Below are 23,068 nucleotides of genomic sequence, written 5' to 3' on the forward strand. Positions count from 1 at the left end.
GAATGGCCAGGAGACAGAGGGTCTGAAGACCATAAGTGGCCCATAGCCAGCTTGCTTTCTCTTTCTCTTCTCCTTTACCAGCCTCTGTCCAGGTTCCCTGGGAAAGAGCAATTTCACCCAATAAAGTTCCCTACTACATCAAGTGAGTGGTCATCAGAATCAGAAGCTGGTCAGTCACCTGCCCACCCGTCCCTTGTTTGTCCTTTTGCTACCTTCCCCATCATTCCTTGTCTATAGGGTTTCCTCCATCTACTCCAGTTTTTCCTCCTACTCATCTCAAGAGCTCAATATTCTACCTGGGTAAAGGTGAACCCTTGTGCTTTGGGACCTTCAGGGTTCCACTGCAGCTTCTTATATTCAACCTATCACTGAATGTACCACTGTGTGTGTTGGGGATGGGGTGGATGCTGGCGCTATTGATGCTTTTTTTGTAGCCACCAGGCTCAGACCACATGCTGGGACCATCCCAAGATGACTGAGTTATACCAAACCTTAGGTAAGAATGTGGGGTATCTGTATAGGTTGGGGATCTATACAGTTCCCTTTGTCCTGCAGTGTACATCAGTGGATGAATGAATGGAGAAAATGTTATATCTACACACAGTGGAATACTGTTGAGCCTTAGAAAGAAATCCTGCCATTTGTGAAATGAGCTAGGCACAGAAAGACAAATAGCACATGATTTCATTTATGTAAGGAATCTAAAATAAACTCATAGAATGCGAGAGTAGAATGGTGGGTTTCAGGGCCTGGTGGAGGAGAAAATGAAATATTGGTCAAAGGCTAAAAAGTTTCAATTATGCAAGATGAATAAGTCCTAGAGCTCTAGTACACAATGTAGTACCTGTAATTAATAGTACTGTTTTCATACTTAAACATTTTTCTAAGAGGGTAGATCTTATGTTAAATGTTCTTATGACACACCTACTACTACTACTACTACTACTAATAATAATAATAATAATAATAACAAATAAGGGGACAGGAGGAAACTTTTGGAGGTGATGAATGGGTTTATGACATAGATGGTGGTGATGATTTCACAGTATATGAGTATCTACAAACTCATGATGTTTTATATTAATTAAATATGTACAGATTTTTGTATGTCAGTCATACCTCAATATAGTGTTTTTTTGAAAAGAATGGAAGGGAACCTCAGCCAAGAAGCAGGTAGAACAGAAGTGAGTGCTTTGTCTTTTCTCCCAAAAGCCTTCCTTTCTTTCCCCTCTACACCTTCCTCAACTGGAGGCTCTACATTTCCCTCCAACCATTCTATAATTATATTAGGAAATTATGTTTCTAGATGTGAGGTGTAATCTGCTTTGAAAGATGCTGTCCAAGCTCAATGAGCGTGACTTTTGTGTGCCTTATCGTTGACTACTAAGAGAGGCTCATCATTATGTTGCAAATTTTATCCATGTTGATGCAGGTGAATGTAGTTCATTCATTTGCACTGCTCTAGAGTGTTCCATTGTATGTAGCAGTTTCTTTATTCATTCTACTGTTGATGAACATGTGGGTTTCTAGTTTGGAGCTAAAAAGAACAATGCTGCAGAGGATTTCTTGTACATGTCTTCTGGTACATGTGCAACACTTTTTCCAAGGCATATTTTTCAGTCTACAGATTATAGCATCATTTTGGTGTGTTTAACAAACATTAAAAAAACTGAAATGGACTAGGAAATGTCAACATGCAACAGATCCTTAGCAAGAGCTATATTTGATATTAAATTTTGTTTTTACATTATTGAATCTAGTTACAATTTTTTTCTGACATGTTTAAGTTATTTATACAGGCACACAGGAGTGTTTGCATACTAAGTCATGATGTAAAATGAATTTCTTACTATGAATCTTGGTCAAAAAATGTTTATAAATCACTGCTGTGGGATATATACCTGACTGTGGTAGGAGACATGAGCGTTTCATTTTTATAGGTAATACCTGAGTTGTTTTTCAAGGTGATTATGTAAGTTCACACTTCCACTAGCAGTTTTCATTCATACGTATTCTTGTTGATACTTGCTGTTGTCAGACTTCTATTTTTTGCCAATCTGGTGGAGTAACATGGTATCTTGTTGTGGTTTTAATTTGCATTTCCCTGATCTGAGTGGGTCTCTTTCCATTCTTTGCAGCTGATCTGAACAACATTAAGTTCTCAGCTTATCGTACTGCCATGAAGCTCCGCAGAGTCCAGAAGGCCCTGCGCCGTATGTCGCCTGTCACACTTCCCTATGGCTTTCACCTTCCTCATCCTGTTCCTCATCTGTCTGCTGTTTCCTACTTTCATCCTATCTTGGCCAGGATTGTTGTTGATTAGTTTGGTGGGAACTTAAGGCTGGCACATTCTGTCTGTAGACACCTACTCTTTCTAGGTTCCTTCTACTCATTCCAAGCCTCAAACTTGTTTCCAAATTAATGATAGCTATCCAATTCTTTGTCCCTTTCCCTCTGTTGGGTCCCTCTACCCAACATGGATAATCAAGCAACTAGTTCCTATCAAGAAGTATCCCAGCCCATGGTTTACCATCTTGGGGTTGTTGGATATAGCAATAACTGTTCATTCAAGCTTCCTGGCCTCAGCATGTCTGGGTAGGCTCATTCAGCATTGGAGGTAATTGAAATGTCCTCCTGATATGTGTCATATTTACCCAGCCATACCTGAGCCTTTTCAGACACTATCTAGGTTTTCAGAACAAGGTTCATGTACAGACCTATTTACAGTTGAAACATACATAAAGACAGAGGAACTTAAAATGAAATACATTCCTTAGGTATCAATTCAACATAGGAGGTGAATTTATTCACACCTCACCATCTTCTTGAAACTGGTGTCAAAGACTGTATGGGTATATAAACATGTTTAATTAATTTAGGGAATCTTTTGCTGCTCTCCCTCTTCTTGGGTAATGGTCTTGGTAAAGGACAAGCTTATATCATCCTTGCACATGATATAAGCACATGGTCTGGAGATTGAGTCAAATGTAGGGATGCTGGTGACTTTATCTCCATGTTCAATCCCTGGAGTCCTACTTTTGGCTATATATTTTCCCTTTCTCTTTTCTTTTCCAGTGGATCTGGTAACTCTAACTACAGCCCTGGAGATCTTCAATGAGCATGATCTGCAGGCCAGTGATCATGTGATGGATGTGGTGGAGGTCATTCACTGCCTGACTGCCTTATATGAACGGTTAGAGGAGGAAAGAGGCATCCTGGTCAATGTGCCATTATGTGTAGACATGAGCCTCAATTGGCTCCTCAATGTCTTCGATAGGTAAGGGATTTCACTCCTGTCAGCCTCCAGGATAAATTCAAGGGGACATCTCCAGTGGGTATGGTGGGAAGGGGTTGCTCCCATGGTGAACTTTGACCTAGCTCAGTTTGGGGCATGTTTGATCAGAGCTCTGTTGTCAACTCAGTGAGGAAAGTGACTGCCAAGATGTTAACCCTTTACATGTATTCATGTTCTTAGTCTCTTCTTTTAAACCTAGTGGTCGCAGTGGAAAGATGCGGGCATTGTCCTTTAAGACTGGCATTGCATGCCTGTGTGGCACAGAAGTGAAAGAAAAACTTCAGTGTGAGTACAATTCCAAAGACTGGAGTGGTATTGGGTGGAGGGAGAGGTGTTTCAGGGAGGAAGGAAAGGTCTAAGATAAACAGAAGGTAGGTCTTATGACTCAGCAGAAGGCTGCTTAGCCTCCTTGTGATGCTTCTTGGTTCAGGATTGCCAAGAATGCATGGTACCTAAAGGCCAAGATGACCCTAAGGCTTGTTATTATTCCCAGTGTCATTCTGGGGGATTTAGTTTCTTCTGATCTGATGTAAGTACTTAGAATCCATGTTGACACTGTGGAGTACCTAGTGCCCTGACTTTTAGTTCTAGTTTCCATGGCCTATCAGGCTTAACCCTCTCCAAGTCTGAAACTGAAGGTGTGTCACACATTCTCCTGGAGACTTCTCATGTTGTTACATGGACAGGTTGCAATAATCCACATTCTATAGGAGATGAACAATATGTACTTCTGTAGTTTTTAGCCTTTCTGGTGTATGGTACCTTTGTTTTCCCCTTCATCCTCAAACTTATATTCAGCATTTTGAACTTTTCAGCAGCAGCATTATCAGCTGTTGAATCCTAAAGTGCATAGAGCTCTCTGCTAAATGGGGTGAATGCTAGGTTAAATTAGATGTGGTCCCTGCTTCAAGTGATTTACAGTCTAGAGAAGGGGATAGAAGTACATAGAAAGCATGTTTAACAGGGAAGAGGACTTTTACAAGTATGTTCATGGTTCTATTATTTATTTTGCCCAACATTCCTTTGAGATGGGATAGACAGTGATTATCTGTCCTCAGTTTTCAAGTAATGAAACTGCAGAATAGAGAGGTTTATTACTTTTCCAAGATTCTGCAGCTAGTCAGCAATGGATCCAGAACTCAAACCCAGGCCTTTTGCCTTCTGCTTTTGTGTATTTTCTAGACCTTTGGCGAGGTATGAAGCAGACAGACAATAACCTCTGGAAGAGGTTTGCTAAGGTTGACCTGAGATGGAGGAGGTTCTAGAAGTGCCAATACTGTCCATACTCAAATATAAGTACTCTAGTATATTATACAAGCACGTAGAGGTCATTTTTAGATGATCAGATGTTTTGAATTAGCACCTCTTTTATCCATGCCATTGCTTCCTTCCATTTGTGTGGAATATTGAGATATTATTGCAGTATTACACTATATGGACTACATGAGTAGGAGTGGCTATGGAAACCCAACTGTGATGCATGATTAAATGCCCCTGAGCCTTAACTCTCATATTGCTTCTTAAGGAATATGTTTTCTCAGTGGCATCATTGTGTCTGGTACTACTCTTTTACACAGCTTGCTTTCTGTCCTTCCCTCTCTCTTTCTTTTTCTACCTCTGTTCCTGATGCTTTCCATTTGTGTCTGTCTTGCTTTTGCTCTCTGAACTCAGAGAATGCTCTTTTTGAACTCCTAGGCTTCTAGAAGCTCAGGGATAGACCTCAATGCTTTCTGGTTTCAAAAATCATTAGCTTCATCGATATGTTCTCTCCCTGTCTTCCTTTTCTGCTTTTTCTCCTCATATCATTCTCTGGCCATTCCTATATTGGGGCTGGCCATTCTCCATGGTGGGCCCAGCAGACCTCTTCAGCCAAGTGGCCAACTCAGGCAGCCAGTGTGACCAACGCCACCTCGGTGTCCTGCTTCATGAGGCCATTCAGGTGCCCCGTCAGCTGGGTGAAGTGGCAGCATTTGGGGGCAGCAATGTGGAACCCAGTGTCCGTAGTTGTTTTCGTTTTGTGAGTATGGAACTGTGGAGGGAAGGATGGAGGGAAGCAACATGGAAGAGAGGGTGGGAGGAATGGAAGGAGGACAAAAAACTAGACTCTCAACATGAAATATTCAGATGTAAGAGAGTTCATTGGGTTGGGACAACAGAACAGAGGATTTTCTATGTCAAGGGTTGGAGTACTGTTGGGGAGTGTGCCAGCTCCTCTAAGACAGGACAGCAGGTGGCCTATTCTTTAGAATAGGCCAACCCAGGCCCTGCTGGTTCTCCTGCTTCTTGGAGAGCTGCCACGCTTGAGGAAAGATATGTTTGGCCTTGATCATATCCATTGAACTTGTTGTTTCCCCAGAGCACTGGGAAGCCAGTCATTGAAGCTTCCCAGTTCCTGGAGTGGGTCAACTTGGAGCCCCAGTCCATGGTGTGGCTGGCTGTCCTGCATCGGGTCACCATTGCTGAGCAAGTGAAGCATCAGACCAAGTGCTCTATCTGTAGGCAGTGCCCTATCAAGGGGTTCAGGTAGGAAAAATGATACCTGCTGGGATGATAATCATCATAAATATGTTATGAGACATATAAATCAGATATTACAAGATAACATTACATAATTATTGTATAGTTATAGCTAAACTTTTGTGTATGACTATATATTGTAATTCTATAGCAGAATGTTTAACTTTTTAAAAATTGGAAATTATGAAATACTTTATTTTTGAAATATGAAGTACTAAAAACCTACAAAAATGTATAGCAAATACCATAAGAATTCCTATATACCAAATGGTGTGCCAACAAACACATTTTACAATCAACTCCCCAGAAAGAAAAAAAATGGAAACCTGATTTGTAATATTTGCTAATTTCTGCGATGTAGATATTCCTACTCTGGCCCTTGTCAGGTTACTTACAGGAGGTTCCTAAGCAGAGTCAGAAAGAGATGCACAGCCACACAACATTTTTTGTATTTCCACCAGGTAGATAAAAGTTGAATATCCCCAATCCAAAGATCTTAAATGCTCCCAAATTCATTTTGGAACATTGTGAATTTCTAGAGTAGGGGTGCTTAACCAGAAAAGCATATGTGTATATTCCAAAATCAGAAGAAATGAAATCTGAAACACTTCTAGTCTCAAGCATTTCAGATAAAGGATACTTAACCAGTACAATAAGTATAAATAATCACAAGAGCATAGATAGTAGTAAAGTCATTAAGAAGTGATGAGATTTGAATATTTATTACCCTTATTTTCACTATCATTTAATTATGAGCTTTTATAATTTAATTTTTAGGTAATGGCTGAGTTTAAGAACTGGCTTAGAAAACCCTTGAAATTGAACAGCCAAATCTTGTGAGCTAATAAGGAACTGCCTCTAGCACAGCGCAATATATACCCACAATCAAGCTTAAGGAATAAAACATTATTGTGCTACATTTTATGTCTCCCTGATTACATTCCCTTCCTTCCTCCACAAAGGTAACCATTATCCTGAATTTGGACCTCTTTAAGATGCTCAACTTTTTAACTTATTAGAGCACTAACATACAACTGTCCCTACAAATACCCTGCCTCTTTTTTGTACCAGGGATTGAACCCAGGGGTGCTTAAGCACTGAACCACATCCACAGTCCTTTTTTATTTTTTATTTTAAGACAGGGTCTCCTAAGTTGGTTAGGGCCTCACTAAGTTACTGAGGCTGGCTTTGCAATCCTTCTGTCTCAGTCTCCCAAGCCACTGGGAATACAGTTGTGTGCCACTGCACCTGGCCAACACCCTGCTTTTTATAAGATGAGCAAATGAGAAATAGAGGTGGAATGCGACTTGTCCAAGTTCACATAGCTAGTTGATGGTAGATCTAGGACTAGGTATTGATTCATCTGACTCCTTTAAGTCTTGACATTTCACTGTTCAATGCTAATAGGTCTGGGTGTTTTAGCCAGGCTTTGGAAGTAGATCTAAAGGACTATTTTATATTATGTAATAATAGAGTTTTTGTTATTTATTGTTATAAATAAACTTTGGAAATAACTTATAGCCAACTTAACCAAGACTAGTAGAGTGAGTTGCCCTTGTATTAAAAGTATAACTTCTACATGCATCCTACTGTCATGTACGACTAATCAAAACAAGTAAAAAATGATACGTTAAAAAAAAAAGTGTAACTTCTCCAAGGTAAGTGATGGTACCTGGAAGTCTGGATGCTTTCAGGCTATCCTCGTTTAGAAAGCTATTTGCTAAATGAGATCTTTACCCCTACTTCCCTCCCTGCCTACTTTTTTAAAAAAGGTGGTGAGACAATGTTCTTTCCCATACTTCATGGGAATATGGGCTTGTGATACCATGAAGAGTTATGGTCTCTAAAATAAGTTTCCCCATCTGTTGAGGATTCAACCACTGCTATGTCTATGAGGTTGAGCATCTTAAGACTCCATGTCCCACCTCCTTCTAATATGTGTATATATTTAGATGTTAGGGGAATGGGTAAAGTCATTGTGGCACACTGGATTTTCTTTCCTACCATGTCTCCTTTCCCAAAGGTACCGGAGTCTGAAACAATTTAATGTGGATATATGCCAGACTTGCTTCTTGACTGGCAGGGCCAGCAAAGGCAACAAGCTGCACTACCCTATCATGGAATATTATACACCGGTATGGAGGCTCTGGGCTAGGTGGGAGGGGTAGGCAACTCTCAGGTATTAGGCTTTGATACATTTTTCCCAGAGTTGGCTTACTGTGTTCTACTGTCCTATGGGGAGCATTCCCCAAAATGTCCCTGTAATTTCCCAGTTTAAGGGATTCAGACCTCTATTTTTCCATTGGAGCTTTTCCCTTGTTAGGGGGCCACAGTTGGCCCAGGATACTCTCAGCTCCTTAAAGGACACTCATTATTTTACTGCAGAAAAAAGCTTAGGAAAGAAACAGAGTGGAAAAGGCAGTTCCAGGTGACTCATGTTACCCTGCCTACTTGAGTTTTTCCTGGCTAGCTTCCTGTATTGCTTCTATAGTAGACCACCATGTTTTTCCTTGCTACTTTGTCATTCTTCTACCCCTTCTAGTCAATATGAAAGTTTGTGCTCAAATTAATTACTCAGTTCCTCAGGAAGTAAATTGATAAGTTCTTTACCTTGGTTCATAAATTCCACTTGGTTTTCATTGGCAACTGTACCCTTCACATTTACCTGAGCCCAGATTAGTCAGCATTTCTGAACTCCAGCCACAGAATTGCTCCTGTGATGTGTTCAAGACTCATAGGTCCATGTGTAGCTTCCTGAGATGATTCTGCTCCCTACATATTCCAGAGTCCCAGGTGTATCCCTAAATCCCTTCTCACTGCTCCTTCACCCATCCCACATCCCCATCTTTCAAACTATTTCCCCATAATCCATCTTTCCAAGCTGTCATCCCTTCTCCAAATTCTGTTGCACAGAAACATGTGTGACCCAGTGGGAGCAGGGACCAAGCCCTTTAATTTTCATTTATTGTCATTTTGAAGAAAACATTATAAAAAGTCAAATACAGAAAACTGGCTGTAGATGGTAAGCTGATAATCTTCTACCTCTTGCTCATCCTCTACATCCTCAGAATTTATTTGAAAAGATATTTTTAAATTAACAAAATATGCTCATTGTAGAAATATTTGAATTATATGGATAGAGGCATTTAAAATATAAAATGAAAGTGTCCCTCTATACTTACCTGTCCCCCACTACTTCAATCCAACTTCTCAGAGGCAACCAGTGTTCATAGTTTGGCATGTATCCTTCTAGAACTTTAGCTAGGAGCAGGGTGTGGTAGGTGTTAAGAAGAGTGGAGTTCTAGTCACACTTTTGCTCTAGGGGATTAGTCATAATTTCCCAGAATATCTGGAAGCCACTAGAATGAGCCTCTCTGTCCTGTTTCCCCCCAGACAACATCCAGTGAGAACATGAGAGATTTTGCTACAACCTTAAAGAACAAATTCCGCTCAAAACATTATTTCAGCAAACACCCTCAGCGAGGTTATCTGCCTGTGCAATCAGTGCTGGAGGCTGATTGCAGTGAGACGTGAGTACCGGTGGTAGAGCAGGGACTGTGGGCAGTCTCACTGACCTTGTGTATGTGCTGTGAAGGGGCTGAGTCCCAGGTAGGCTAGAGGAATATTCCAGGGAAAATTCCACCAGTGACAGGGCAGTTCTGCTTGGGCCTGACCTAGACTCAGGCCTGAGAAGTAGGCTAGAATCCAGATTTTGTATCCTGTTCCCATCAACTCTTGCCAATCTCCACAATGTAAGGGGTGGAGTGGGGGAAGGCAATGAGGAAACAGGCTGTGTAGCTGTCCAATCTTTGGTCCTCTGAATCTTTGCTGCTTTCTTCCAGGCCGGCTTCTTCCCCAATGTTGCCACACGCTGACACACACTCTCGCATTGAGCATTTTGCTAGCAGGTACAAGGTTTTGGTGGGGGGATTGTAGGAAGTCCAGTGGGGAAGGGTTTTCAGTTGGGATGATGAGAATTGAATCAGGGCCAATGGGATATGTAGCAGCCAGCAAGTCCCAACACTTAGGGGTGGTTGGAGCAGCTCCCAAAGCTGATGATTCTGTTGTGGGATTAGAGTGCTTGAGATGAATGCAGGCCCCATCCTGTTTTCTCTCCTGTTTCTGTTCTTTCTTCCCAGACTTGCTGAAATGGAAAGTCAAAATTGCTCCTTCTTTAATGACAGCCTATCCCCAGATGATAGCATGTGAGTTTCCACAGCTGCTTATTTTCCAGAAATAGCTCTCCTTGGGATCCTTCTGACACTGACACTATCTGGGAAGGGTATAGCCTCAGGAGTGTGATGGTTAGGGTCCTTGACTCCCTGAAAAAGGAAGGCTGCTTTCTGTGCACAATGTTTAGAAAGAGAAGCAGTCTTCCCTCCACCAACTGAATGAGCCATCTGCCCAAATCCCTTCCTGTTGTAAGATTCCATTATTTTATGCCCAACTTTGAGGAAAGAAGATAATGCCCTCATCCTGAAGCTGCAGAGAGGAGCTATTTTCTTGTGCTCAAAATACTAAAGCCCCATCTAGTGCCACTCCATCACATCAGGGATTTGAGTAAAGTACAGCCAAAGGCACTCCCTTGTGCTATAGCTCAGAGAAGGGATTCTACATCTCTAGGGAAGTCCCTGGTCTGCTCGGGCAGCCTGGGAGCAGCCAGCTACATAGACCAATGTGGTCCTGACTGAGACTCAAATCCCTCTGGGAGGTGAGAAAGCCAAGTGGCATACAGGGAAAACAGCACAGAAAAGGAAATGATTTGCTCATATCCTAGGAATCTGTAAGGAGAACTTAGTAGCCCCATAACCCTAAAAATATTCACTCTCAGTACCCCTAACCACAGCTGCTGGCACCTTTGAAAACTTCTATCCTTCTTAAGCTTGAATATTTGGCCTTTCCCTCCCCATGTGACTTAAAAGTGAATACTCCAGCATGCATCTCCAGGGTCCTGAATTGAGTGCCTAGAACTCATGCCCTGAGTTGTTTTCTCTATTCAAAGTTGGCCACCTGATTTCCTTTCCCAATACCCACACAGAGATGAAGACCAGTACCTGCTGAGGCATTCCAGCCCCATCACAGACCGGGAGCTAGCCTTCGGACAGCAGGCTCCATGCAGCATGGCCACAGAAAGCAAGGGGGAGCTAGAGAAGATCCTAGCCCATTTAGAAGATGAGAACCGGTGAGTGTGGTCATGGCACAATTTTGTGTGGGTTTTGGAAGCAGACGGCTTGGATTTAAGACCTGGTACTTCCACGTCTTAGTTGTGTGACCTTAAAGAAGTTTATTAGCTGGGAGTAGTGGCACATACTTGTAATCCCAGTGGCTCAGGAGGCTGAGGCAGGAGGATGGAGAGTTCAAAGCCATCCTCAGCAACAGTGAGGCCCTAAGCAATTCAGTGAGATCCTAACTCTAAGTAAAATACAAAATAGGGCTGGGGATTTGGCTCAGTGGCCAAGTGCCCCTAAGTTCAATCCCTGGTTCAAAAAAAAAAAAAAAAAAAAGGAAGTTCTTATTTTCTGTGGTACTCCATTTCCTCATCTAGAAAGTGACCTTCTTGGGTCATTTGTGAAGACCAAATGAGATCAGGCATATAATGGTTTACCCAGTGCCTGGATTATTGTATGGATTCAATAAATGCTAGCACTTATAATAATTATTTGAATCCTTTTAATGTAACCCCAAGTTTTCCATGTACCTACTAGATGCATATAGAGAAGAGGCAAACACAGAAAATACAGATAAGAGTGTACCATGTCTTTGCTCTCAAAGAACTTTATGTGTCAGAAGTAGAAATAATTATTTATCACCTGGTGAAAACATTCCAGGGGATGATGACACTACAGAGCACTTGAAGGCTTGAAGAGAGAAAGTAAAGATTACAGAGATGGCATTAATCTCCATAAAGTAGGGACGGCAGCAGGGGTCTGAGGAAGGTCCAAGCCACTTTGAGGGAAAGAAATGGAATCTTCAATAATTCTTAGAGTAGCATTTGTCAAACATTAATGTGCACATGAGTCATTTGGGGAGCCTGGTAAAATGCAAATTCTGATTCACTGGTCTGACTAGGGCCTGAATTTCTGTATTTCTAACCAGTTTCCAAAGGGATACCCATGCCACTGGTTTACAGACCATACTTGGAGTGGCAAGTCTTTGGAACCATGCTCCTTTCAGTGTGGAATACAGAGAAGGGCCAATCTGTAAAGTGCTTGTCACCAGTTCAGGAAATATAAATACATAAAGAGTAAGCTTTTAGAAACTTTTCTAGCAATTGGACATTGCCATGACATACAAGGACACCATTAGCGCAGACCCATCTCATTGAGCAGGCTAGTTTGAGTGTTACTGAACTTATGTGGGTTTCAAGTGATAAGAACTGTGGATTAATAATGTGTGTTAGGATCACATATTCCACAATGCAACGGAAAAAAACCCTTGTTTTTCACTAGGAAGTTTGGGAAATACAGCATTAGAGCATCAGAGGGAAGGCCCTGGGAAATATTGGGCAGATGGTGATTTTCTTCTGTTGCAAAAAATAGTAGTATCCCCCAAAGTAGGCTGTCCCTTTGGAATCTGTTTCCTTGATGTCCTAGCATGGCCATTCAAAACAGGCCAAACAGGGCTGGGGTTGTGGTTCAGAGGTGGAACACTTGCCTTGCATCTGTGAGGCACTGGGTTCATTTCTCAGCACTGCATATAAATAAATAAAAGTCCCGTTGCCAACTACAAAAAAAGAAAACAAAGTGGGCCAAACAGTAGGGCTGTGGAGAGAAGAGGCAAGATGGGCAAGCTCTTGTTTATGTTTTACCTTCTTCTGGAATCTAAAAATGGAGTAGGTGAGTCAGTGACCCTAATGCTTCTTTTATTTGTAGATCATGTTTCTGTCTGATTTGAAGGTCAAAATTAATCCCCAAAGCAGTACATCAAAGCCCTGAGACATTTCTTATGTGAAATGTCAGCTCCCTCTGCTCTAAGGTCTCAGAATGTCAGAGTAAATGATGTACATGCTGGAAAGGAAGTGGTGGTGGCCATTCGAGCAAGAGTATGATTGGGAAAGTGGGGTGGGAGAGCATGGGGATTGCTTACACTGGTATATGAAGGGACATCTCGGATCTGGACTGTACTCTTGTAGAGCCATAGGTCTTGACTTTACCTTTGGCAGGATTCTCCAGGGAGAGCTGAGGCGCTTGAAGTGGCAACATGAGGAGGCGGCTGAAGCACCCACCCTAGCCGAGGGCTCCACTGAGGTAGCACAGGACCACCGCAATGAGGAACTTCTAGCTGAAGCCAGGATCCTCAGGCAGCACAAGAGCCGCCTGGAGACACGCATGCAGATTCTTGAAGACCACAACAAGCAACTAGAGTCCCAGCTGCAGCGCTTGAGGGAACTGCTCCTGCAGGTGAGGCTGGAGAAAGAAAAGGAATCAAGGCAATCCCTGAGCATAGGGGGAAGGTTTGGGGAGTTGGGGTGCATCAAAGAGGAGAAAAAAAAAAGAGCTTCTTGACTGTGGTTATCAGGTGACTTCCTGAAGAGAATTCTTGGGCTGGCAATTGGAGATGCTGAGGGAAGGAAGGGACTGCTATGGGCACATTCTTAGCCTATTCACTTTTACCCTTCTTCCACACCACCCTTGTATGCCACTCTTAAGCTTCTGAGGGACAGAGGGAGGACTTTTGAGGACTCACTTCTTCACAACCCATTGTAATCTGGTATTGAAACAATAAACTTCAGCCTGGTACAATGGCACACACCTATAATTCCAGCAACTAGGCTGAATTAGGGAGGTTGAATTAGTTCAAGGCCAATCTATAGAACTAAGCAAGATCCTGTCTCAATTTTTTTTAAAGGCTGGGGATGTAGCTCAGTGGTAGAGCACCTGAGGGTTCAATTCCCAGTAATGGAAAACCTTCAAAAATCATCCAAATAGTTGATTTTACATGTTTGGCATTTGCCAGAAAGAAGCATGGTTGGATGTTTTTGGCAAGATTTTTACAATAAACGGGTCTCTTGGGGGACTGGGGATATAGCTCAGTTGGTAGAGTGCTTGCCTCACAAGCACAAGGCCCTGGGTTCTAATCCCCAGTACCGCAAAAAAAAGGGGGGGGATCTCTTGTTAATTTTTGCTCCTTTCACCTCTGGGAGGGAGTATGGCTCTGGAATCAGACAGCCCTAGGTTTGAGTATGACTCTGCCAGTTAGTGACTGTGGGATATAAGGAAGTTACTTAACCTCATTAAGCTATGGTTCCATCATAGAGAGAATAATAATACTAACATCATAGAATTGTGATCAACATAAAATGAGATAATGCATTTACATTATTTAGCATGATACCAGGAATATGGTACACTCTTCACAAATGTTACCTATTATTGTTATTATATCTAATAGGGAATAGCACTCCCTGTCCCTTTCCACCAAGCCTGTTTCCCACATCCTCCAAGAGACAGCCTCTAAATGAATTCCTGGAAGTTTCTAACATATGCTGTTATGTCATGAACCAAGGATCAGGTGTACAACTCTACATGTCCTGAGAAAAATGGGTTCTAAATAGCTTGATTATAGACAAAATGACAGCAAAAGACCTTTAGGTGCATTGCCATCCTTATAAGAATTGGTAGCTTTTGACACATGTTGCTGAAAGAACAATTTAATTGGTAATTGAATATATTAAGAAGTTTCCTAAAAGGGGAAGCCACTGTTTGTGGACACTACCAAAAGCTTCTAAAATTCAAAAGGCCAAGGAATGTTCATGAGTTCTCTAAGGTCCTTTCTAAGATCAGGAGTCTGTGAAAGTAAGGTTAGGAAGGCAAACCACACAAATCATGCCTTACTTCTTGCTAGCCACCCACTGAATCAGACGGCAATGGCTCTGCAGATTCGTCTCTAGCTTCCTCTCCACAGCAGTCAGAAGGCAGTCACCCCCGGGAGAAGGGACAGACAACTCCAGATACTGAGGCTGCAGGTGAGTTTCCTAACCCTCTCAGCCCCTTCCTTCTTGGCTTTGTTCTGCCCCAGATTTCCTGCCCAAGGTTCTGCTAAGGATAGAACTGGATTTTCCTCATGCCTTTGATCTTAGGGTGAAGGATAATTCACTCATATGTTTCTTCTACAAATAAATCTTGAGTGCATCCTGCGTTATAGTCATAGTAACAGGAAGATGTAAATGTTCTGGGACTGCCCGTCACCTAGCTGCATCCTACTTTGTCATCTTGACCTCATATAAGGGAGTTTCACATTATCTTCACAAATCTCTCTTTCCAACTCAGATGATGTGGGGTCAAAAAGCCAGGATGTCAGCCTGTGCTTGGAGGACATCATGGAGAAGCTCCGCCATGCCTTCCCCAGTGTGCGAAGCTCTGATGTGACTGCCAGCACCCTGCTGGCCTCTTGATGGAGCCAGATCCCCATTCTATAGTCCATAGTTCTTACTGGTTCTGGTCAAAATCTTCCCTCAGCCCTCACCCAAACTTTTCAGTTCCCACTGGCCCCCACATTCTTCAACCAGAGTATTTGGGCTCAGGGCAGCAACAAGGTTGGTGGTATGTGAGGCAAGGGTGGGGGAGGGGCCCGGTAAAGAGGAGGCCTGATTCCTCTAACTCTAGACTTGGGCCTTTAATTCTGAAGTTCAATATCAGTCCCTTATGCTACCCTTTTGTTGCAGCACAGGCAAATGGCACTTAGCCATTCAGATGGGAAAGAGAAGCTACTTTGCAGAGCTAAGCAGTGCCCCTTGGCCCCTTTGTCTTCTCCAAGGAATTATGGAGAGGGAGAAGCCTAATGATCCCAGGGTGCCAGAATTAGGGATCCACAGGGATTAACCCTACTCTCTGACCCAGTTCAGGGAGGCCAAAGGGTATTCCTGAACCTCCTTCCACCTCCAAAGTGCCCCTGAAGAAGTCTGGGCAATATGTGTCCTATTTCTTCGGCTTCAGGGCATAGCTCTAGCCCTTCAGATTCTACCTATGTGTTGTTTCCTCCTCGAATATATACAGTTCCTTATGCCATCGTCCCTAGCAGACTTTCCTCAAGGAGGAAACAGTTCATTCTGGTTCCTACTTCTACCTTACATTTGGGACACGAAAGAAATTCTTTCAGGTTTAGATTCTTGCCTCCACCTTCAATCCTCCTCTTTACTGAAGGTTTCAGCATCCTAAGAGAGTCACTGATATGCTCTGGAAACCCCACTGAAACCACCCTTTACTCTTTTGACTCTTTCCTTAGAGACCTGGAGGAGGAGTGGCAGCTTGCTCTCCTTGGGTGAGGAAGGGGAAGCCACCCTCTAGCCTGGGGGAGTATGACTGCCTTACACCCTTCCAGGCTATGACCCTTCTGTCTCTTAGACTGAATCAGGTGAGGTGGCTGATTGGCCCCAGATAAACATAAAGCAGTTGTAACTAGCCATTCTGAATAGTGGTCCCTTCCTAAGAACTACTGGCCAGAAATCAAAAAGCTGGTCACTTTGCACCCAGACAACAGTGGAGCTTTCCTGTTCATAAAACTGTTTTTTCTAACTCTGAAGGCAAACCCAGTTCTCAAACTGAACTAACTCTTCCTAGACAACATATACCATGGCCTCTTTATTGATAAACTGTTCAGGGTTTATAGTGGGAGTGGGAGGAGTGGGCTTGGGAACTTTGAACAGTCAGAGCCCACTTAGGCTGCTTTCTACCAAGAGGAGATTTTTGTCCCCAGAGTCCTGCAGTCTACTTAATTTGCCTGAGTTTATATACATACATATCTATTCTACATATCTACTGTACATCAGTGCTCTCCTGGCCTCACTCACACATTAAACTCTAATACCTCTTGAAGTATTAATGTTCTGCCTTGCTCTTTGTTAGCCTCAGCCTCTGGTTGGAAAGATAGATGCATCCTGGCTGCTTCCCTAGGATGTCTCTGTCCATTAATGTTTGGGGTGAGCTGCCCACCAGACCAAAACAACAGAAGCCTGTGGCCACAGAGGAATCTAATAGGAAACCTCACTCTGTTCTCTCCACTCATTCCAAATCTTGTTCTTTGGAGACCTGGGCCTTGGATGAATTTTCCTGGACCCCCTAAACAGTGGCTCAGGTGACAAACTAGAGCAGATCTATGCTCTACCCACTCCTGAAGAAAAGAAGGAACAAGAAGTCCTTTATTATCTTTTACCAGGATAAAACAGAATACATCCTCTGGCCACTTTCAATTCCTAAGGTCCAGTTCTGGGCTTAAAGAAAACAATGGTTACCACCAAAATCAAGGGGGAGTGAGATGGTTGGACTGTTGTGTTGTAATCAAGTAGTGGTCAATGGGTAGAACTGCTGGGAACCTAGATTGACCTGTTCCAGGGGATGCAAGGAAATGGCTTGGGTCCAGAAGCCAAACATTGCCTCCTACCCCACTAAGCCACACGTTTAGGGTGTTAGATCTTTTTATCACAAAGTGTTTTTTATCTGCTTTAGTGTTCATGAGGCCTCTGAGCAGGAGAACTGGGTATCTGGCTTTATGGTGAGTAGGTTATAGGCAGGTATCCAACACAAAACCTGAACATCATTCCGAGTAGGGTAACTTTGTAGGGGCCTTGATTATATTTAAGAATGGGATAGAAGAAATTTGTTGTGGATAGAGGACTCAGGAACTTTGAGGCATGTGCCTGTCCTAGAAGGCAGATAATAAGGAAAAATCTTTTACCAGGAAAGTCCTTTCTCTAACCCTCATCCTACCTGAAAGCTCTTGGGCTGCCTGTGGTAATTGCAGTGGGCCAGGAATGGTAGAAAAGATGTAGATCTTGTTATGTAGGATTTGTACTGTAGGTGGACCAAAGCAGCGGGTCAGGGGTTGAATTTTCACTAAGGGGGTCACTGACACTTTGTGGTCTTACGTTTTCCTGTCATACCTGAGGTGAGTATACTGCTCAAGGGTCTAGTGACTGCCACTGCAGCATGTGTGGGCAGTTTGCCTCTAGTGAGGTAAATGGATCCATGTATACTGTGAATTCACACTGGGGTTGGATTTACCAAAATGTGTTGTATGTTGTTAGGTATTTGCTATGTATCATGTCTCTTAAAGGTATTATGTGTGGTGTTGTGTAGTTTATGGCCCTGTACTGGAAGGGTGGTGAAGGGAGTTGCTAGGTTGGTAATCTAAGGAAACCTTCTGATTTGGAGGATTAGCATCAGTGATAAGGAAGGTGAGTGTTTGTTGGAGTTGTCAAATAGTACCAGGGAACAGTTTGGACTGACAGGCAATTTATCCTCAATAAAATTTGATGGAGGCCAAAAAACCATTGTGAAGATACTTCTGCTTCCAGCTAGAGCAGCATGGATTAACACTGGGGAAGGCTAACTGTCTGGAGAACATGAAGCCATAATGTATTTCCCTGTAGAGTATCCTACCCAGGAGGATATGTGCTCTTCCCTCAAGATTGGAAAGGCTGGAATCAAGGTTCTCAAGTGCCCACTTCCTTCAATGCCCAAAGTTGGAAAATATTTCCCTTTAGGGAACCTGTTTGAATTTCTGGTGTTCCAAGAACTGGGCTGGCAGGCTATAGTAGTGAGAATCCCTGAGACCAGGCAGAGGCCAATGCTGGGAGGTGGTTTCCAACCGAATTCATTTTAAGGAATACCTGCGTTGCCTGGTGGATACTTTGAAAAGAGTTTGGACTCTAGATCCAACATCAGGTTAGAGGATTCTTTAAACTCACATCCTCAATAGCAGACTCATGGCCTGTGGAACCATTTCTGACTAGGAATTCCATCAAATTTCCCTTGACATAGTTGACAGATAACCAGGAAAGTAGCTGCCTTAATACAAACAGTCTTGGGAGGGAAACTGGAGGCCCTGCCCTAGGGCTGTGAGACTTAGCTCCTCAACTGGGCAGCTCTATCTCTGGGGTTCCCTGCCAAAACCTGGCTCTTGGAACAAAGAAGTACTTTATTGACTTTGCACTGTTTTAACACGAGTGGCTGTGGGAGAGGATAAGGCTCAAGGCCAGGGCTGTGCTCCCAGTGTCCACCTCCTCCCACAGCTGCCATATTTGGGAGGTGACCTGCTGAATGTACTTGCTGTTCCCAAGGCAGTATTGAGTCCAGCCTGAAGTCTGCTATGCTGTTTGCTGGATGCAAGAACTGGTCACAAGATAAGAATTGTGGACAAGATTTGGGGGAGGAGGCAAGGGTGGCAGGCAAGTGTAGAAAAGTTTGGGATGAAGGGGTGGGGCTGGAAGCAAGTTAATTAACTTTGCCACTTACTGTGGTGCTTTCCCCTTTCCCTTGAATTCTGCTTTGAAAAGAATAAATTTGTATTTGTTTATCTTGTTTCCTCTAGTTATTATCTCTGATACTGATACACATCTTTCTCTTATTTGGTGGTGGGAAGACAGGATGGAGACTGCAAAACATAAGGCCACCAGGTGGGACCAACACCTATGGGATGATAAGATACCCCTAATGGTCTTGTCCTCTACTGTTACCTGGAGTGGTGGCCCCTTAAGCTCCACTCCTTTCCAAATTAGCTAGTTATCACTTCACAGGATGAGCTCTAAATAGAAATAGTTTCCAAATTTCATCCTCACACAATCTGAAGACTTTTTCATCAGCTGAAGCCATATAAAAATCAGGACATCGAAGTGAGTTTCCATAAAGTTACATTTATTTAGTAAAGGTCTATACTTTATTCTGAGATTATGGCTATATTTTTTGTTGTTAAAATGTCTTTATGAATTGATGGTTATAGGCTTTTTGAATGTCATTTTATGGCATTAGTACCTCTTTTACATCACCAATTTGTCTTTCCTTACCAAACCACAGTAATGCTTTCCAATAGAAATACAGGTTGTAAAACAGGCATTGTGGTGCACACACCACCAACTAGGTGTGAAATTCCAGCAACTAGGGAGGCTGAGGGAAGAGGATCACAAGTTCAAGGTCAACCTGGGCAACTTAGTGAGAAGCTGTCTCAAAAGAAAAAATGGAAAGGGCTGGGGATGCAGTTCAGTGGCAGAGCCCCACTGGGTTCAATCTAGTACTGGGAAAAACAAAAACAAACAAGTTACATATGTATTTTCAAGTTTCCTAGCATATTAAGCCATGTTAAAAAACACATTAAGAAGATAGTATAGCATGATCAAGTGGGTTTCATCCCAAGGATGCAAATTTGGTTCAACATAGGTAGATCAATAAATGCAATTCACCACATAAATAGAATTAAGGACAAGAATTATATGATCATCTCAATATATGCAGAAAAATCCTTAGATAAAATCCAGCACCCATTAAAAACGCTAGAGAAAATAGGGATAGAAGGAATTTATCTCAACACTATAAAGGCTATATATATGACAAACCCAAAGCCAACATCAAACTGAATGGAGAAAAGTTGAAAATAGAAACAACACAAGAATGTCTAATCTTACCACTTTTATTCACTATAGTTCTTGAAACTAGCAAGAGCAATCAGGCAAGAGAAGGGGATTAAATGAATACAAATAGGAAAAGAAGTACTCATATTATCTCTGTTTGCTGTTGACATGATCCTATATCTAAACATGATCTTATATCTAGAAAATCAAAAAAACCTCCACCAGAAGACTTCTAGAACTGATAAATAAATTCAGCAAAGTAGCAGGATACAAAGATCAATATTAATCCAACAGTGACTCTGCTGAAAAAGAAATCAGGAAAACTCTACCTTTCTCAATAACCTAAAAAAATAACTACTTGGGAATTAATCTAACCAAGGAAGTAAAAGATCTCCACAATGACAATTATAGAACACTGAAGAAAGAAACTGAAGAAGACTTTAGAACATGGAAATACCTCCCAAATTCTTGGATAGGCAGGATTAACATTGTCAAAATGGCCATACTATCAAAAGCAATATACAAATCTAGTGTAATCTTCACCTAAATATCAATGACATTCTTCACAGAACTAGGAAAAAACTCCTAAAATTCATTTGGAAGAATAAGATACCCAGAATAGCCAAAGCAATCCTGAGCAAGAAAAGTGATGCAGGAGGCATCACAATACCTGATCTCAAATTATACTACAGAACTATAGTAAAAAATCAGCATGGTATTCACATCAAAATAGACACAAGCACCAAAGGAACAGAAGAGAAGGCATAGAGACAAACACACATATTTGCAGTCATCTGATACTTGACAAAGGTGCCAAAAATATATGTTGAAGGAAAGATATCCTTTTTAACAAATAGTGCTAGGGAAACTGGATATCCATATGTAGAAGAAAGAAACTAGATCCTTATCTCTCACCCTGCACAAGAATCAAATAAAAGTGGATTGAAGACCTGGGAATTAGACCAGAAACACTGCAACTACGAAACGAAAGCCTAGGGTCAACACTCCAACATATTTGTGCAGGCACTGACTTCCTTAAAACCACAACAACAAGAACAACAACCCTACAGCTCAAGAAATAAAACCAAGAATTAAGAAGTGGAATGGCATGAAATTAAAAAGCTTTTCACAGCAAAGAAAATGATTAAGAGTGTGAAGAGAGAGCCTACAGAATGGGAGAAAATCTTTGCCAGCTATTCATCTGATAGGGGATTAATATCCAGAATATATAAAGAACTTAAGAAGCTTAACACCAAAAACCAAATAACCCAATCAATAAACAGGCAAAAGAAGTAAACAGACATTTCTCAAAAAAAGAAATACAAATAGCCAACAAATACATAAAAAATTTCAACATTCCTAACAATCAAGGAAATGCAAATTAAAACCACACTAAGTTCTCACTCCAATCAGAATGGCAATTATCAAAAATATAAAAAAATGCCCAGTGCAGTGGTGCATGTCTGTAATCTCAGCAACTCAAGAGACTGAGGCAGGAGGATCACAAATTCAAAGCCAGCCTCAGCAACTTAGAGAAGCCCTAAGAAACTTAGTGAGAGCCTGTCTCAAAAAGAATAAAAAAGGACTGGGAATATGGCTCAGGGATTAAGTGTCCCTGGGTTCAATCCTGGGTACCAAAAAAAATACGAAGAATAATAAATACTGGCAATGATATGAGGGAAAAGGTACACTCATACATTGTTGGTGGGACTGCAAATTAGTACAAACACTCTGGAAAGCAGTGTGGAGATTCCTCAGAAAACTAGGGATGGAACCACTATATGACCCGCCTATCCCACACCTTGATATATATATATATCTAAAAGTTCTAAAATCAGCATACTACAGAGATACAGTCACATCAGTGTTTGGAGCAGCACAATTCACAATAGTCAAGTAAGTTATGAAACCAGCTCAGGTGCTATCAACAGACAAATGTGATATATATATATACCATGGTCTTCTACTCAGCCACAAAGAAGCATGAAATTATGGCAATTGCAGTAAATGGATGGAATTAGAGAACATCATGTTAAGTGAAATAAGCCAGACTCAGAAAAACAATGTATTTTCTCTCATACATGGAAGCTAGAGCAAAGTAAGGGGGAAGAGTGGTGTCAGATACCATACAGATAGAGGGAAGTTCAGTAGAGTAGGAGGAGATTGGGGACAGAGGAGGGACAGGAAAGGGGAAGAAATGTGGAATGAAGTCGACAAAATTTCACTATGTGTATGTATACATATTCCACCATGAATTCCACCTTTGTGTATATCTATGAAGTGTGCATAAATAAATACCAGGAGAGTAGAGGAAGGGAAATGGTACTGGGGGATGAAGGGAGGGAAAAAAGAAGACACTGGGGACTAAAATGGAGCAAATTAAATTTCATGCATGTATGATTATATCAAAACGAACTCAAGTATTATGTATAACTATAATGTACTAATAAAAGAATATTTAAGAAAATTCCTAGCATATTAAAAAGTAAATGTAAAGAGTTGAAATTGATTTTAATATTATACTTTATTTAACCCAATGTATCCTAAGTATTATCCTTTCAACATGTAATAATTATAAAATAAAACAATTATTAATGAGACATTTTACATTTTTTTTTTACTGTCTTTGGTATTGTCAAGCAGTAAGCTGGTGAAAAAACAAAACAAAGCAAGAAACCTAGATACTTTATTACATATAGAGGCATCAAAAACAAGATTAGTAATGGTATCAGCTCTCTGCATTCCTTGTCCCACAGGATGATACTGAATTTAAGAGGGCCAGATGACATGCAACATGAATTGTGGGACCCCCTAGTGTTGAGTAGCCAATATCACACTGCAGCTAAGTAGTTTTATGTCCTACAGCTGTACCTAGGCTGGCAAAAGCCTTATAATTTACAGGAATGAGAGAGGCA

General features: G+C 41.7%; 1 protein-coding gene across 4 annotated transcripts in view; it reads left to right on the forward strand.

Moving 5' to 3' along the window:
- The window catches only part of Drp2 (dystrophin related protein 2), a 44,243-nt gene extending 25,229 nt beyond the window's left edge, over positions 1–19,014 (forward strand). For 3 of the 4 annotated variants that reach the window (XM_047537120.1, XM_047537121.1, XM_047537123.1), the window contains 15 exons: positions 82–142; positions 435–496; positions 2,139–2,213; positions 3,076–3,277; positions 3,495–3,580; positions 5,155–5,312; positions 5,652–5,818; positions 7,836–7,947; positions 9,206–9,342; positions 9,655–9,720; positions 9,952–10,017; positions 10,851–10,994; positions 12,975–13,212; positions 14,657–14,777; positions 15,082–19,014. In XM_047537120.1, the coding sequence (XP_047393076.1) occupies positions 82–142; positions 435–496; positions 2,139–2,213; positions 3,076–3,277; positions 3,495–3,580; positions 5,155–5,312; positions 5,652–5,818; positions 7,836–7,947; positions 9,206–9,342; positions 9,655–9,720; positions 9,952–10,017; positions 10,851–10,994; positions 12,975–13,212; positions 14,657–14,777; positions 15,082–15,206 (1,820 nt within the window). In that variant the 3' untranslated portion in view covers positions 15,207–19,014. The remainder of the gene's footprint in view (positions 1–81; positions 143–434; positions 497–2,138; positions 2,214–3,075; positions 3,278–3,494; positions 3,581–5,154; positions 5,313–5,651; positions 5,819–7,835; positions 7,948–9,205; positions 9,343–9,654; positions 9,721–9,951; positions 10,018–10,850; positions 10,995–12,974; positions 13,213–14,656; positions 14,778–15,081) is intronic. The other variant, XM_047537122.1, reaches the window with a different exon arrangement.
- Positions 19,015–23,068: the final 4,054 nt, after the last annotated feature.

The sequence above is a fragment of the Sciurus carolinensis genome, chromosome X (genome assembly GCF_902686445.1).
Source record: "Sciurus carolinensis chromosome X, mSciCar1.2, whole genome shotgun sequence".
NCBI classification, from domain to species: Eukaryota; Metazoa; Chordata; class Mammalia; order Rodentia; family Sciuridae; genus Sciurus; species Sciurus carolinensis.